Source organism: Zootoca vivipara, chromosome 8 (genome assembly GCF_965207765.1).
Source record: "Zootoca vivipara chromosome 8, rZooViv2.hap1.1, whole genome shotgun sequence".
Lineage (NCBI taxonomy): Eukaryota > Metazoa > Chordata > Lepidosauria > Squamata > Lacertidae > Zootoca > Zootoca vivipara.
The window spans coordinates 5,229,420-5,244,030 of NC_142591.1; the positions used below are offsets into that span (position 1 = coordinate 5,229,420).

Sequence of the window (14,611 nt, forward strand, 5' to 3'; positions counted from 1 at the left end):
GACCCCTTTCTCTTCTCCCCACCTCCGTGTTTCATTAAGCTTCAGGAAGAAGCAGAAAAATAACACTGGCCTAAGGGAGCTGGAGGTACCCCTTAATTCTTACTGCTGTTTCTCTGCTTGTTCCTGAAGCTTAGTGGAGCGGGGGGGGGGAAGGGGTCCCTTATGTACAGAAATCAAGCGTTGGCACCGTTGAACTTACAAAATAATTTAGGCAAATTGGGAGTGGTTCAGTGAGAACTATGGGGGCCCTCCATCTCCCTCACATCCTTCTTTCACTAGGCCAGGGCTGTTTTCTCTGCTTATACATTACTCACAGCACTGTTTCACCACAGTAATCCAAGACAAAATTGTGGGGGAAGGGGAAAGGAATGTGAGGAGAACCATAAGCCATGTCACTCAGCACAACTTCGAGTTGCTCAAAGGCAGGGGTAACTGGCAGGAAATTGCGAGAGACAGGAAATAAGCAGACAGGGGTAGTAATTGAGTCCATATGTTCTAACAAAGGAATGTTTTTGGTAGCTAAGAGAGGATTGTGTCTGTGTGTAAGGAAGCCTTATGGAAAGACACAGATTAGCAGACGGTCACTTGGCTGGGCGATCAGAACCAGAATTTGGAAAACTTGCGCTAATATTGGAGGCATGAATCAGAACTGTAAACTGACGCGGGTGTCTTCATTAAAGCCTTCTAAGCATCTAGGCAATTAGAAACTAAGATCTAGATAGGAGTCTAATTAACAAATGCTATCTATTTAGATATGTGACTGCTGCATTAACAAGGGGTAAATTAGTACTATAAAGTCACACAATTGCTGTTCAATTGCAAGGCATGCAAGTCAAGCAAAGTGGGCTCAGTCCATAGTTCCAGGGTCCATTACAATACCCTATACTTTCAGGGGAGTAGCTGTGTTAGTTTACTGCAGCAAAAACAACAAGAGACTTGTAGCATCTTAAAGATTAACAAGTTAATTGTGGCGAAAGACAGGGGTGGGAGACCCGTGATCCTCCAGAATTTAGGCTATATACTCTGACGAATGGCCAAGATCATCATTAATGGTAACATCATCCAGATGTTGTTAGACAACAACTTCCATCACCTCTGACCATGCTGGAAGGGGCTGGCAGAGCCCACCATCATACAGAGGGCACCACATTGGCTATCCCTGGTGGAAGCTGTCATAAAGGTAAAGGGACCCCTGACCATAGGTCCAGTCGTGACCGACTCTGGGGTTGCGGCGCTCATCTTGCATTATTAGCCGAGGGAGCCGGCGTATAGCTTCCAGGTCATGTGGCCAGCATGACAAAGCTGCTTCTGGCAACCAGAGCAGCACATGGAAATGCCGTTTACCTTCCCGCTGTAGCGGTTCCTACTTATCTACTTGCACTTTGACGTGCTTTTGAACTGCTAGGTTGGCAGGAGCTGGGACCAAGCAACGGGAGCTCACCCCGTCACAGGGATTCGAACCGCCGACCTTCTGATCAGCAAGCCCTAGGCTCAGTGGTTTAACCACAGCGCCACCTGGGTCCCCTTAGGAAGCTGTCATAGAGACACATAAAATCTTTCCTCAGTTGGCAAGTGTGTATATATATATATATATATACACACACACACACACACACACACACACACACACACACACACACACTTTGGTGTAGAGAGAAATAATGGTGATCAGTGGAGTCAAAGAGCAATAAAATGCAAACAGTCTGTATAGCAATTCATGCCTCTGATGAAGTGGGCCCTAATCTATAAAAGTTTAAGCCATCATGAATTTGTTGTTCTTTGAGGTGCTACAATAATCTTTCTTGTTCATAATGAACCACTGTCTTAAATAATCCTGGGCTGAAGTGGTACTGCTGTTATCCAGCCCCATTTATTTATTTACAAAGTGTTCTCAAAGCTGTTTACTGAGGAAAAATTGAACACAGACCATCATGCAAGCTAAAATATATACAAGAACAAATTCAAAGCCCTGGCAGTAAGCTAAGAGGCTCTCAAGGCTTGGCAGAACAAAGTTTTTACTCGTCTCTGAAAGAAGACAAGTGAGGCATAGTATTGGAAGACATTCCACAGGATTTAAATGCCATGGAAAACCATGAAAAGGAAAGGAGCAAAACCAAATTGAGCTCTGAAAGGAAGAGGAAGAGGAAGAGGAAGAAAGCACCAAAAGAAATCATTTAAGCATAACATGCTGATGAACAAAGGCCACCAAACCAGAAAATTCCTGCACAGAAAGCACTTTTATATCAAAAGTTGCATTAAACTTGTACATAGAGAATAATAAATGTAGAGTCATTTTGCTTCATGTAGATATGATGGAAATGGACCAGGAAACTGTGGTCCATCACAGTTTCCAACCCCATTTACACCCAGCTGAATACATGCATATGACAGTCTCATTTCACTTCCTAAGTGCTTCCAGGGTAGGCCTGTGCCAAGTATGAAGAGCCTCTTCAGATTTCAAGACACAAACCTAAGAGCTGCCATGGGTGTAGACAGGGGGGGGCAGGAGGGGGCAGCTGCCCCCCCTAGAAGCAAAAAATTATTGTATTTTACAGACCATAACCAATACTTTGCCCCTCCAAAAACTGAAGTGGAAAGGGCTTTGCTTTAGCAAGAGCAGCTCTCCACTTGCTGGGGGCGGGAACACAGCTGTAACAAAAACACATCAAATAAATAAAGCAAAGTGGCTACCAGTACTTAAGCAGTTAAGACAATGGAGCAGAATATCCCTTCAGGCAAGGTCCACCCTATTCACCCTATTGTTATTCAGTGGGAGTTGTTAATGGGCATTCAGGGATCGCATTAACAGTTCTATTGGCGATTTAATGAGGGTGCAGAGGATTCAATTTGACTAAGGTGGCCCTGCAAGGCTAAAAGGAAGTGAATAAGAAGGGGGGGCTGTAGCTTTGATAGACACAGTGATGTTTATAAAAAGCATTGGTGTTCCAGTCTGCCCCTCCTCCTGCATCTGTATACTGTAAATCAGGGGTGGCCACCTCCCAAGAGACTCTGATCTACTCACAGAGATAAAAACTGGGAGTGATCTACCCCCTTTTGGGGGGTTCAGGTCAAAGCTGTTGAGTTTTTTTAAGGAAGGGAAGCCCTGTTTTGGGGGGTTTAGGTCAAACTTGTTGAGCTTCTTTTAGGAGGGAGGGAGGCCCATTTTTGTTTAGGGCTTCAGGTCATAGTTCAGCTTTTTTTAGGGAGGAGGAAAAATTTGGGTGAGCTTTTTTTAGGGGTGCCAGTGATCTAGCAGTGATCTACCACAGACATCCAGTGATCTACTGGTAGATCACAATCTACCTGTTGGACGTGCCTGCTGTAAATCAAGCAGAGAGAAAGCTGCTTACAAGGCTCCTGTACAGGTGTACCGGTATCTTCCTCTTGCTGCAGAGTTCTAGCATCACAGCGTCACCCAGAGGCACCCACAAATGTGAGTTATCCCTCTCTCTATTTCTTCCTTCCTTTCCTCCCTCTTCCATCCTCAATAAAATACTGGGGGGGGGGCAGATAAGCCCCACATAGAAAGCCCATCAACATGGGGGGGGAGGACTCTTTAAAATACAGTATTTACCAGTAATTTCTTTTGGGGGGGGAGGCACCTAGGCCTCTAGGAGTTGGCTGCTATGCCTAGGACAATTCAAGAAAGCAGAATCATGCATATGCTATGGTAATATATCAATAGAATCATGGAATTGTAGTCGGAAGGGACCACAAGGGTCATCTAGTCCAACCCCCTGCAATGCAGGATTTTTTTCCTAAGGTGGGGCTTGAACCCACAACATGGTTGAAATATTATGCTGATATGCAGCAACGCCTCGGAGCTGTCGTGACTGTGGCCGTGCCTTCCCTCGCCCTCACCCGCCCTGCCACCCCCTCTCGCCTGCCCGACCCTCCCATCCTCTTGCTGCAGAGTTCCAGCTTCACAGCATCACCCAGAGGCACCCACAAATATGAGTTATCCCTCTCTCTATTTCTTCCTTCCTTCCCTCCATCTTCCATTCTTAATAAAATATGGGGGGGGCAGATAAGCCCCACATAGAAAGCCCATCAACATGGGGGGGATGGCTCTTTCACATATGGTATTTACTAGTATTTGGGGGGGGGGAGGCACCTAGGCCTCTAGGAGTTGGCTGCTATGCCTAGGAGTAGGACAATTCAAGAAAGCAGAATGATGCATATGCTATGGCAATATATCAATAGAATCATAGAATTGTAGTCGGAAGGGACCACAAGGGTCATCTAGTCCAACCCCCTGCAATGCAGGAATTTTTTTCCTAAGGTGGGGCTTGAACCCACAACATGGTTGAAATATTATGCTGATATGCAGCAACGCCTCGGAGCCGTCGTGACTGCGGCCGTGCCTTGCCTTGCCCTCGCCCACCCTGTCACCCCCTCTTGCCTGCCCGACCCTCCCGTCCTCTCCAGCCAAGCAGGGTAGCCGCCGCCGTTGCCAGCCCCAGAAGCACAAGGTGGCCGCTGCCGCCGCTGCCGCCACCACGATGTCGTCAGGCCAGCTGGCCCTGTAGCCCCGCCCACGTTCCCACTTTGTGGCCCCGCCCCTGAATGATCATGGCTTGCCCCCCCCCCTAGTTTTGATCCTGGCTACGCCCTTGAGAGCTGCTGCTACTGAAAGCTTCTACGATTGAGATGGAAATTGGTACATAACTAGGGATGTGCCTGTCAGTTAAAGGGGCTTAAGTTTGGCTTCTTTTTCCCCTGAACACAGCCATAATGGCTAAATAGGATCTCCATATTCAGTGGCAGTACCCCTCTGAGTACTGGTTGCTAGGGGGCAAACAGTGCATGGAGGGTTCTTGCCTCCTTGTCTCTTCAAGGAGGCTGGAAGGTGACAATTGCAAGCAAGATGCTGGGCTCTGGGTCTGATCCAAAAGAACCTTTATGGCACTGACCCTCCTTTCTGCAATGACTCTGCCCGCTTCTAAATAGCTTCCCATCCACTGAGACAACTATAGAATAAATCCACTGGCACTATTAGGAAATCAGTATCACTAGGCCAGGATCTGTTACTGTACTCACTCAAGACTTCAGTGCCAAGTCCCTCTGTTTTGCATTCGGTCCCCTCTTCCCTATTCTTGCCACCAAGCTGCTTTACATTACCTGCGTTCATATCTATCAGTTGCTCTCTCTTCTGTTGTTTCTCCTGCCGTTCCTTCTCAGCCTTCTCTTTGGCTAGCTTAGCTTTACGCATCTTCTCTTCCGTCTCCCGCCGCTTCTGATTCTCCTTTACGGCTTGCTGAAAACCAGACACAGTTGGCTGGTAAGATGGACTATGGGGGAGTTATGGCAAGGATGTCCACCTGATGTTTCCTTCTCAATGGCATAAAAGATAGCTCAAGAAATGAATTAGGACAACACGAGAGAAGAATTCAACAGATTTGTGTAACTTAGGTCTACTAACAGCTTTAGTTAAATGAAACCTCCTCCAAGTTCATAGGAAGTGAATGCTAGCTACTGGATACAATGCAGCCATATGCCTTCCAACATCTCAGATGAAAACAGACACATGCATGTTACTGCACCAAAACCCACACTACACTTCTGGTATGACCAGAACTCTTTTTTTTTTTTAAATGCCTTTGGCATGCTTTATCTCTCAGCAGATTTGGCTGTATAACTGCAATGCAAACAGATTAAACAACATTTAGATCTGAACAAGCATTGACACACACCCTTTGAGGTTCTCAAGAATAGCAATTCTAGTGTACAAACACATTTCAAAAACACCTCCAACCAAAATCTCTGCAAAAGTCCTAATAAGGGCAAAATGAAAAACTCGTGCAACAAGAGGTGGCTGCCTCCTACCAGGCACTGTTTCATGTGCTGCTGGAGGCACAGGGCTGGGTGGGCTTTCACAAGCAAAGCAGTTCCAAAGCAGTTTGTATGAGCAGAGGGTGTTATGTAGCTTAACAGGCCAGAGGGGGATGCTTACCAAAAACATGATTCTGAAGTTGTGCAAATCAGTGAAGAACTCCTCAGCAGATATTTTACTGGTGTCAAACAGGAAATACTGTCCTAACTCCATATAGAGGTTTTCCATATTTGAGTGCATCATCCGCAGCTTCTCATATTGCTCCTCAGCCTCCTTAACAAAGCTGTAAGACTTGAGTTAAAGATCACAGTTGCTGAGTGGAGGTACAATCTAAGTGTAACAAAAGAGCTCTATCTGCAGGTGACCCTCGGTGTTCTCAACTGCTCTCCCCATTCCATGCCATCTGCTGAGAGTGTGCCTGTACAGTGGTACCTCTACTTACGAATGACTCGACTTACGAATGACTCGACTTACGAATGGAGCTCCGCCCGCCATCTTGGATGCTGTTTAGATAGGATTTTTTCTACTTACGAATTTTTAGATAGGGTTGCTTCGACTTATGAATTTTTTCTCCCAATGCATTCCTATGGGATTCGACTTACAAATTCTTTCGACTTACAAATGTGCGTTCAGAACGCATTGAATTCGTAAGTAGAGGTACCACTGTATTTCTGTTTCAAACCAACTAACTTCTCAATGTCCTCTCTCCACCCCCTCCCCCCAAAAAAACCTTCCTGCAATTCAGAGTTCTACACACATCCAATGACTAGCATTGCTTTGTGGTGCAGGGATGCCTATCATCTGCTCACTAAGAAGTCTTTATTATAAGCAGTTAGTTCCACCAGTGCTCCTGGCAGCATCTACCCATGTATTGTAGAAACCCCCCCCCCCAATACTCATAGCTGGAGACTCCAAAGGATAGTATCTTGTTAGGTGGCATACATCTGGCCCTACTGCCCACAAAATGAGCTGGACACACATGGAATAGTATTAAGTAAGTTCGAGCTTGCTCCAATTTGAGCCATAAATAAATCTGGGACCATACCTTGTCACTGCATGTACTAACCCTGTGGTAAATGAAAAGGTCCCTTAGGTACACAATGCCTCCCCAACACCACTAAAACCTCTCCCCATATGAACTGATCCGGACCCTGCAGTCATAATCCGAGGCCCTTCTTTGTGTGCCCCCTCCATGAGAGGCCAGAGGGAGGCAACACAAGAACGGGCTTTTCTGTGGAGGCTTCCTGCTTGTGAGACGCTCTCCCCAGGGAGGCTGGCCTGGAGCCTTCATTGCATATCTGTAGGCAGCAGGCAAAAACATTCCTCTTCTCCCAGGCCTTGAGTTTATCTATGGTCTTTGAAACTGGGGATTGGGGGAGCTATTAATTTAATAAACAACAACTACAGCGATGTGATCACAACTGTGCAGTCATTGTCTGTGACTTTGGAGAAGAGAGCCTTCCTCGCAGCTCCCCTTGGTTGTATCTTATTAGTGTCTCCCCCCCAAATGAGTAAAGAATGCAAAAGGGCTGCCCCCCCCCCAGTAGCACACATAGAGTTCCTTATTCCACATGCTGTTCTCAGGGATTCCCAGTTCACAACGTTCTGAAGGATATTGACATTTTCTCTTTAAATTTATCCTTCTCTTCTGTAGCGCTGGGGCAGTTGTCAACATCGCGCCGCAAGTCTGAAATCTGTTTCTTCATGAGGTCCAGGCTTTTCCCTAAATCTGCCGCAGGAACTTTGGGGGGAGGGAAGACAAAGCAGAAGTAGAGGAATCAGAAAACAAGGAATTTGCTCACTGTAATTTCTCGAGGGAGGCAGGAGGGCATTTTAATATCCTTCAGGATATTACCACCCATCAGACCAGAAGGCAGGGCTAGCTATTAGGGACTTCTCCATGGTAGGGACTTCTCCCCAACTCTTCAGACTGGGCTAGAAAAAAGTAAAAACTGTTAAAACAAAAGAAACCTCAACCATTTAAAAGCACACACAGTGGTGTGGTGAACAGAATGAACAAGGAATCACACAGAGGGATAATTTCTATAACACTACATGAGGGAAGCGACATTATCCATGATTCTCGGGGGATCCTTTTAGCATATAAAAATGCCCTCTTAAAGGAAATGTGTCCACCAGTCAGCTCTGAGGTAAGCAAGAAACAGTCAAGAGAGTATACGTTACGAGTGGGAAATAATCACAGCAGTCCTCCAGGACCAGACCAATGACCCACCTAGTCTAACATCCTATTCCCAGCAGTGGAACATGGGGACGCTTGCCTAATACCAAGTCAAGATCTTGCAGGAAATCAGGAAATCGGAACCTATACTGGCAGCGCTTCTCTGGCAGAGGTGGGGGGCATGAAGGAGGCACCCATGAGCATAGCTGCCAAGTTATCCCTTTTTTTAAGGGAAATTCCCTTATGCTGAATAGGCTTCCTCGTGAGAAAAGGGAAAACTTGGCAGCTATGCCCATGAGGATGCTGCCATAATAGTAGAGGGCTTGCGTGCTTTGCTCCAGAATCAGCCCCTCCCTTCAGTGTCAGTTAAGAAGGACAGTTAAGGACCAACTGTCTCTTCTTGCTCCTTGCCTCAGACTTGCCTCATGTTGCTGTATTTTGTTTCTCTCATTATGTTATTCTGTTACAGTTTTCTTTATTATTAAAGCTTAGTTTGTTGTTGTTGTTGTTTAGTTGATTAGTCATGTCCGACTCTTTGAGGCTTCCGGTCTGCCGCGCTGACGAGAAGGCGCAGAGACCTCGAGCTCCGAGGTCTCTGGCATCGCGGAGGGGGGGGGAATCCGCAGGGGCACGTGGATCCCTGTAAAAAACCCAGGTAGAGCATCCCAGGGGCTTAGCAGCCCGGCAGAGCTCCAAACACGATTCCTCCGCTGCCCGGGAAGCTCAGTAGAGCCCCCGAGAGCCAGCGGAGTGGAAGTCGCGGGAGCCATTTTGGGCACCACCGTTGCCTCCAAGAAGCGAAGTTCCGAGCCTTCAGCCTGCAAACGGCGGATTCTTCCTGACAAAGTAAAGATTTGGACTAAGTAAGTCAAAATTTATTGATTGGGACTAAAAAATTTATTGGATTATAATTTGGAAATGGGAGAGAGAGATAGAAAATACGGAAGCCATCTCCTCCCACCGGTCGATTTGAGAAACAGTTATTTAAAGAACCCGAATCCGGGACAAGAAGTATGCTTTCTTAAGGATAATTTCAAAGACCACGAAAAAAGATTCCCCCCTCGAAGCAGGGCAAGAGGGGAGATGGACAGTGCTGACTAAAATTCCCTGTAATAATAAAGTGAGATTTTAATTTGGGAAAGGTCTGCTCTTTCCTTGGAGCCAGCAGCCCTGACAGACCAGCGAGCGGACAGTATTATTAAAAAGAAAAGAAGGAAAAGAGTGCATAGACTTTCGAACATTATATATTAAATACCTTTTTAAAATTTAAGGCAATAGAACTTGATAAACATGACAGCCAGTTTTGCAAAATGTGGTTGATGAAACTTTGTAACTGTTGCCTGACTCCCAAGACAAGTGACCTTGAAAGAGTCTGAGAATGACAACAAAAGTATATGCACCTGGGTTCCAGCAAAATGTTTTGAGAAAACTGTGGGAACTGAGAATCGGATTGTACTATGAGGAAGTACAGTTGCAAGAATGGAGACAACTTCTACAGTCGGAGGACATTAACAGTCAAAAGTTGATGAAAGAATTTTTTAAAAAATAAATGTGACACAAGAAACTGATCTGAGAGTGGTATGGGATGCAGGGATGGCTTATATAAGGGGTTTCTACATAAAACTAAATATAATACAAAAAAGAATTAGAGAGGCTAAATTAAATCAAATACAGCAAGAAATAGCGCATGATGAAAAAATATTGGTTAAATCACCTAAAGATGTATTATTAAATTTAAAAAATCAAATTATTGCAATCTCAGTTATCAACATTATTTACCGTAGTGAGATGAAAAATACGATAAAGTGAATGAAACAAAAATCATTTGAATTAGGTAACAGGCCAGGTAAACTCCTGGCTTGGCAGATAATGAAAAAACAGAGACACAAATATATAAGGTAATATATGAAGGGAAGATACGGAGGAAAAAATAAACAAAGGTTTTGTAAATTATTTTACCAAATTATACAGTAGTGGACCAGAAACAGAACAGGAAATAATGAAATATCTACAGGATAAACAAGTTCCAAAAACAAGTGAAGAAAAAATGAAACAATTAAATGCACCAATCACGATAATGGAAGTACATCAGGCAATCACTAAACTAAAATTGGGGAAAGCACCAGGTCTGGTCGGCCGGGTTACTTGCAATACACTATAAAAAATTAGAAGATGCTATTAATGAATAATATAACAAGAGAATAAAAAATTACAAACTCCTGGCAAGATGCTAACATTACTTTAATCCACAAACAGGGAACAGAGAGAGAATTAGTAAATAACTATAGACCCATATCACTGCTCAACAACGATTACAAGCTATTTGCAGGAATTCTAGCAAGTAGATTGAAATTATTATTAAAGGACATCATACATCAAGACCAAGCTGGATTTCTCCCAAATAGACATATAAAGTCAAATATGAGGATAGTGATTGATTTGTTGGAATACCTGGAATTAAGACCAAATAAGAGAGCGGTATTCATGTTAATTGATGCCGAGAAAGCTTTTGATCAATTATCAAGAACATTTTTAGAGCTAGCTTCACTGGGAGAAAACTATTGCAGAGGCATAAATGTGATTTATGAGAAGCAGTATGCTAACCCGATAATTAATAGTGACAGGACAGAATGCTTTCCAGTAGAGAAGGGCACCAGACAAGGGTGTTCCCTTTCACCTCTACTTTTTATATTGACATTAGAAATACTGTTATCAGAAATAAGGGAGGATAAGGAGATCACAGAAATAACATTGGGAAAAGAGGTGTTTAAGATCAGGGCTTTTGCGGATGACATTCTGTTAACAAGAGAAGAACCAGAAATAAGTACTGCCAAAGCAATAGAGATAATAAATTATTTTGGCAAGGTGTCCGGTTTCAAAATGAATATGGAAAAGACAAAACTTATGATAAAAAATATACAAGAACAAATTGGCATATTAGATCTTTAATAATAGATACGGATGGCATGCGTATCTTAATTATGGAAAAGTTAAAGTTGATTGTCACGGTTCTTTGAAATCCATTGGAAAAGGAACTATTTTTCTGAAATCTCTAAATTTGAGTATCAGTAATGTGTATCTTGCTCCAGAGCTGAAGCAAAACCTTCTCAGTGTTTCTCAAATTGATGAGAAGGGGTTTGAGCTGTGTTTTCACAGGGGCACCTGTGTGATTTCTCAAAATGGAGAAGTTCTTTTAGAAGGACACAGAGACAAAGATAACCTTTTCAGATTATCTTATGATAAAAGTGATGCATGTTTTAACATTGTTGATGATTGTTTAACAGGTCCAGAGGATTATCTTATGATAAAAGTGATGCATGTTTTAACATTGTTGATGATTGTTTAACAGGTCCAGAGGAGCCTAAGGAGGCACGCACGCAACCAAGCAAGCAAGGTCTAACACGTTGTTTCCAGATCGTTTCTGCTGGTGTTTTTGGTCCTATGCCGAAGTCCCTTGGCAAGGCCAAATATTATCTTTTAATAACTGACCACTTATCTAAATATACGTGGTTTTATCCTCTGCAAAAGCCTCAGCAGGCTCTTGTGAAATTTTCTGAGTTTTATGCTATGGTTGAACTGAAACATGGTTGTAAAATTGAATGTTTGTTGACCAATGACATTCCTCTTTTTACTTCACAGGAGTTTCAAGCCTTTTTTGATGACAAAGGCATTCACCACAAGTTTGCCAAGACCCAGGCAGCTTGGGGCAAAAACTTATGTGTTAAGGTTAACACTGAGTTAAAAGCAGGCATGCAAGCGCAACTGCTGAGTTCAGAATTGTCTGAACAACTGTGGGCTGAAAGCATCTCAGCTTTTCTTTACCAGTGGCTCAGACAGGTTCCTAAAGGACAGAAGCGTTCTCCTTTTGAGATTCTGTTCAAACAAAAGCCTGACGTGAGCAACATTAAGGTTTTTGGAACCAAAATGTGGGTGGCTTTGCTTGAGGGCGAGCCAGTCCAAGGCATTCTATTGGGTTTTGAGGAAGGTCAATACAGAGTTATGTTGCCTTCTTCCAATGAGGTGATTCTTACTCAAGAGGTAGAACACACTCCTACGCCACAAGAAACACATGTTCTTGATGAATTTCCCATAGGTGCTAATGATTTTGATGCTTCCTACACTGACACGAGTGATAGTGAAGATGATTCCTTTGCTGATGGCTCCACCCCAAGTAGCTCTGACACAGGGGAGACAGTTATACACAAAGGAACTCATGCTGTCTTTAACAGACCATCATCGGATGATGAAAAAGTGCTAGAAGCACTTGCCCCACTGTTTACCATTGGTAAGAGTTCTCCCAAAAGTCCTGAAGGGGAGAATCTCAGTAAACAGGATTTGCACCTCTCACGCAGGTCTAAGAGGATCAGAAGAGGACCCAAGAGGTATTCTCAGGAGTTGCAAATTTAGCTGTGCTTAGAACTCCAAAACAGGCAGCAGTCACACAGGCTAAGCCACAACAACAGGTTGTCAAACACAACACTGTTTCTGTCAACAGAGCAACTGCTCTGGTCCCCTGGAAGCCAAAACTGGTAAATCCAGTCTCAGAGAGTTACACAGCAGAAAAGTCTTACTTTGTTTATGACAACTGTTTGTTCACTTCTCTTAATGATGCTCTCACATTTGCATCTTTTTCCATTTCAGGATTCAGGGGAGATGTTAGCATAAATCCTCTACATGGCACAGATGCTGCATGTGGCTGATTGTTTACTTTATGAGATTGCTGTACTTTCCCACACACAGGAGACAGTGTAACTTGATCTCCTGTCATGTGATGTTCTTTGTTCTGTTTCTACTTTCACTTCTGAACTGGAGAGTGATGGCGAACACACTTAAACCACACTCTCTGAATAAACGTAGATTAACACCCTACGATTGTTTGCTGTCTTCTTAACCGGAGCCAGTGGCAGTAGTAAGAATATTGGGATTAACACCCCGAATATTCTAACAGTTATTGCCTCTACTTTCGTATCTAGAGGTTTGACTTGACCATTTCCAATCATATGGCCTAAATATTTTATTGAGTTGCCCCCAATATGGCATTTTGCGGCTTTGATGGTTAACCCTGCATTGGTAAGTCTTTTTAAAACAGTTCTTAGATGGTTCTTATGGTCGTCCCAAGTCTTACTAAATATGGCTATATCATCCAAGTAAGCAATGGTGAATGCATATAAGCCATTTAAAACTTTGTCCATAAGTCGTTGGAATGTTGCAGGAGCATTCTTCAGCCCAAATGGCATCACTGTGAATTCATATAACCCGACAGGACTTCTAAATGCAGCTTTTTCCCTATCCTGTGGGTCCATTTTAATTTGATAATATCCTTTTGTTAAATCTAAACTGGATATAAATTTGCAACTACCAATTGTTTCAATTAGGTTGTCGAGCCTAGGCATTGGATATGCATCAGACTTTGTTACAAAATTTAACTTTCTGAAATCAAGGCAAAATCTGATCGAGCCAGGTGACTACTGCTAACGCCGATCGGCGGGGTCTGTTTCAAGCTCTGAGACAGCCCGGCTCTGCGAGGGGGGGGAAAGCCGCGAAAGCGCCGCGGCTGCCCAAAAGAGCCCCATATTGAGCTTTATGGGGACGAAGTGCTTTGCAGTGCCCAGATCCCGACTCCCCTACTCGCCGGTAAGCTCGAGGAGAGCCCCGGGAAGAGCGGGGTGGTAGTCGCGGGGGCCATCTTAAGCTCCATCGTTACCCTCGCAGCAGCGAAGCTTCGTGCCAGCGGCAGAACGCAGCGGATTCTTTCGCAACAAAGGACATTAATTTGGAAACCGTGAGTAAAAGATTATAAGAAGAGTTAAAAAATTTGAAAGATTTGGCCACGGATGAGGTTAAAAAAGGAAGTCGACCTCTCCTAATTGTGAGACTGTGACACAGTAAACAGATCCCCTGTCAGGAAGAGAAGGAAGCAACTAATTTATTAACAATTGGACTTTGAGCCCTTTGAAGCCGGGTCCAGGGATCCGGAGGCTTCGGCGTTTGACTTTGAGGTTTGGAAATTACAAACTTTTTACAAGTGATTGGACTGAGGACAAAATAACCAGATCGGGCAAAAATGGAGTACAATGTTTCGGAATAACCCCTCCGCCATTTCCTGCAGTGGGGCTGGTGGGTTTCCCACGGGAATAGCACAGGCAAGATGGCTTCAGACCCAGCAGCTGGAAAAGAATAATTTTGGCAAAGAATATTCGCAGAGCTGCGTGACATAAAAAAAGGACTGAATGTTTACACCAATTTATTGTGGGAATGCGCTTCGTCGCTGGACCATAAAGAACAATCAACAGAGGTGAACAGAGAAAGCAGCACGGAAAGAAGAATTAATACAGAAGGGGAAAGACTGGAGGTGGAGGATATAAAGAAAGCACCAACACTGAACAATTTAATGATACAAGAAGAATTGACACAACAGGAAGAGGAAGAAGAAGAAGAATGGCAGTATGTTCCACAAGTGAGAGATGTGGAACAGAAAAAGGACTGGTCTCAAAATCTCCTCAAAGATGAACCAGAGAGGGCTCCTGTCCTCCTAGTGAGAGAAGGAGGGCAGGGTGCCCCCTGGGAAGGTAGACAGAAAAGTACAGGTGGGAAACGGC

General features: G+C 44.0%; 1 protein-coding gene across 1 annotated transcript in view; it reads right to left on the minus strand.

The window, feature by feature from the left end:
• The window catches only part of DIAPH1 (diaphanous related formin 1), a 93,542-nt gene that overhangs the window by 13,334 nt on the left and 65,597 nt on the right, over nt 1–14,611 (minus strand). The window contains exons 23-25 of the mRNA XM_088675044.1: nt 7,449–7,574; nt 5,954–6,117; nt 5,122–5,257 (exon numbers count right to left, since the gene is read on the minus strand). Coding sequence (XP_088531170.1) covers nt 5,122–5,257; nt 5,954–6,117; nt 7,449–7,574 — 426 coding nt within the window. The remainder of the gene's footprint in view (nt 1–5,121; nt 5,258–5,953; nt 6,118–7,448; nt 7,575–14,611) is intronic.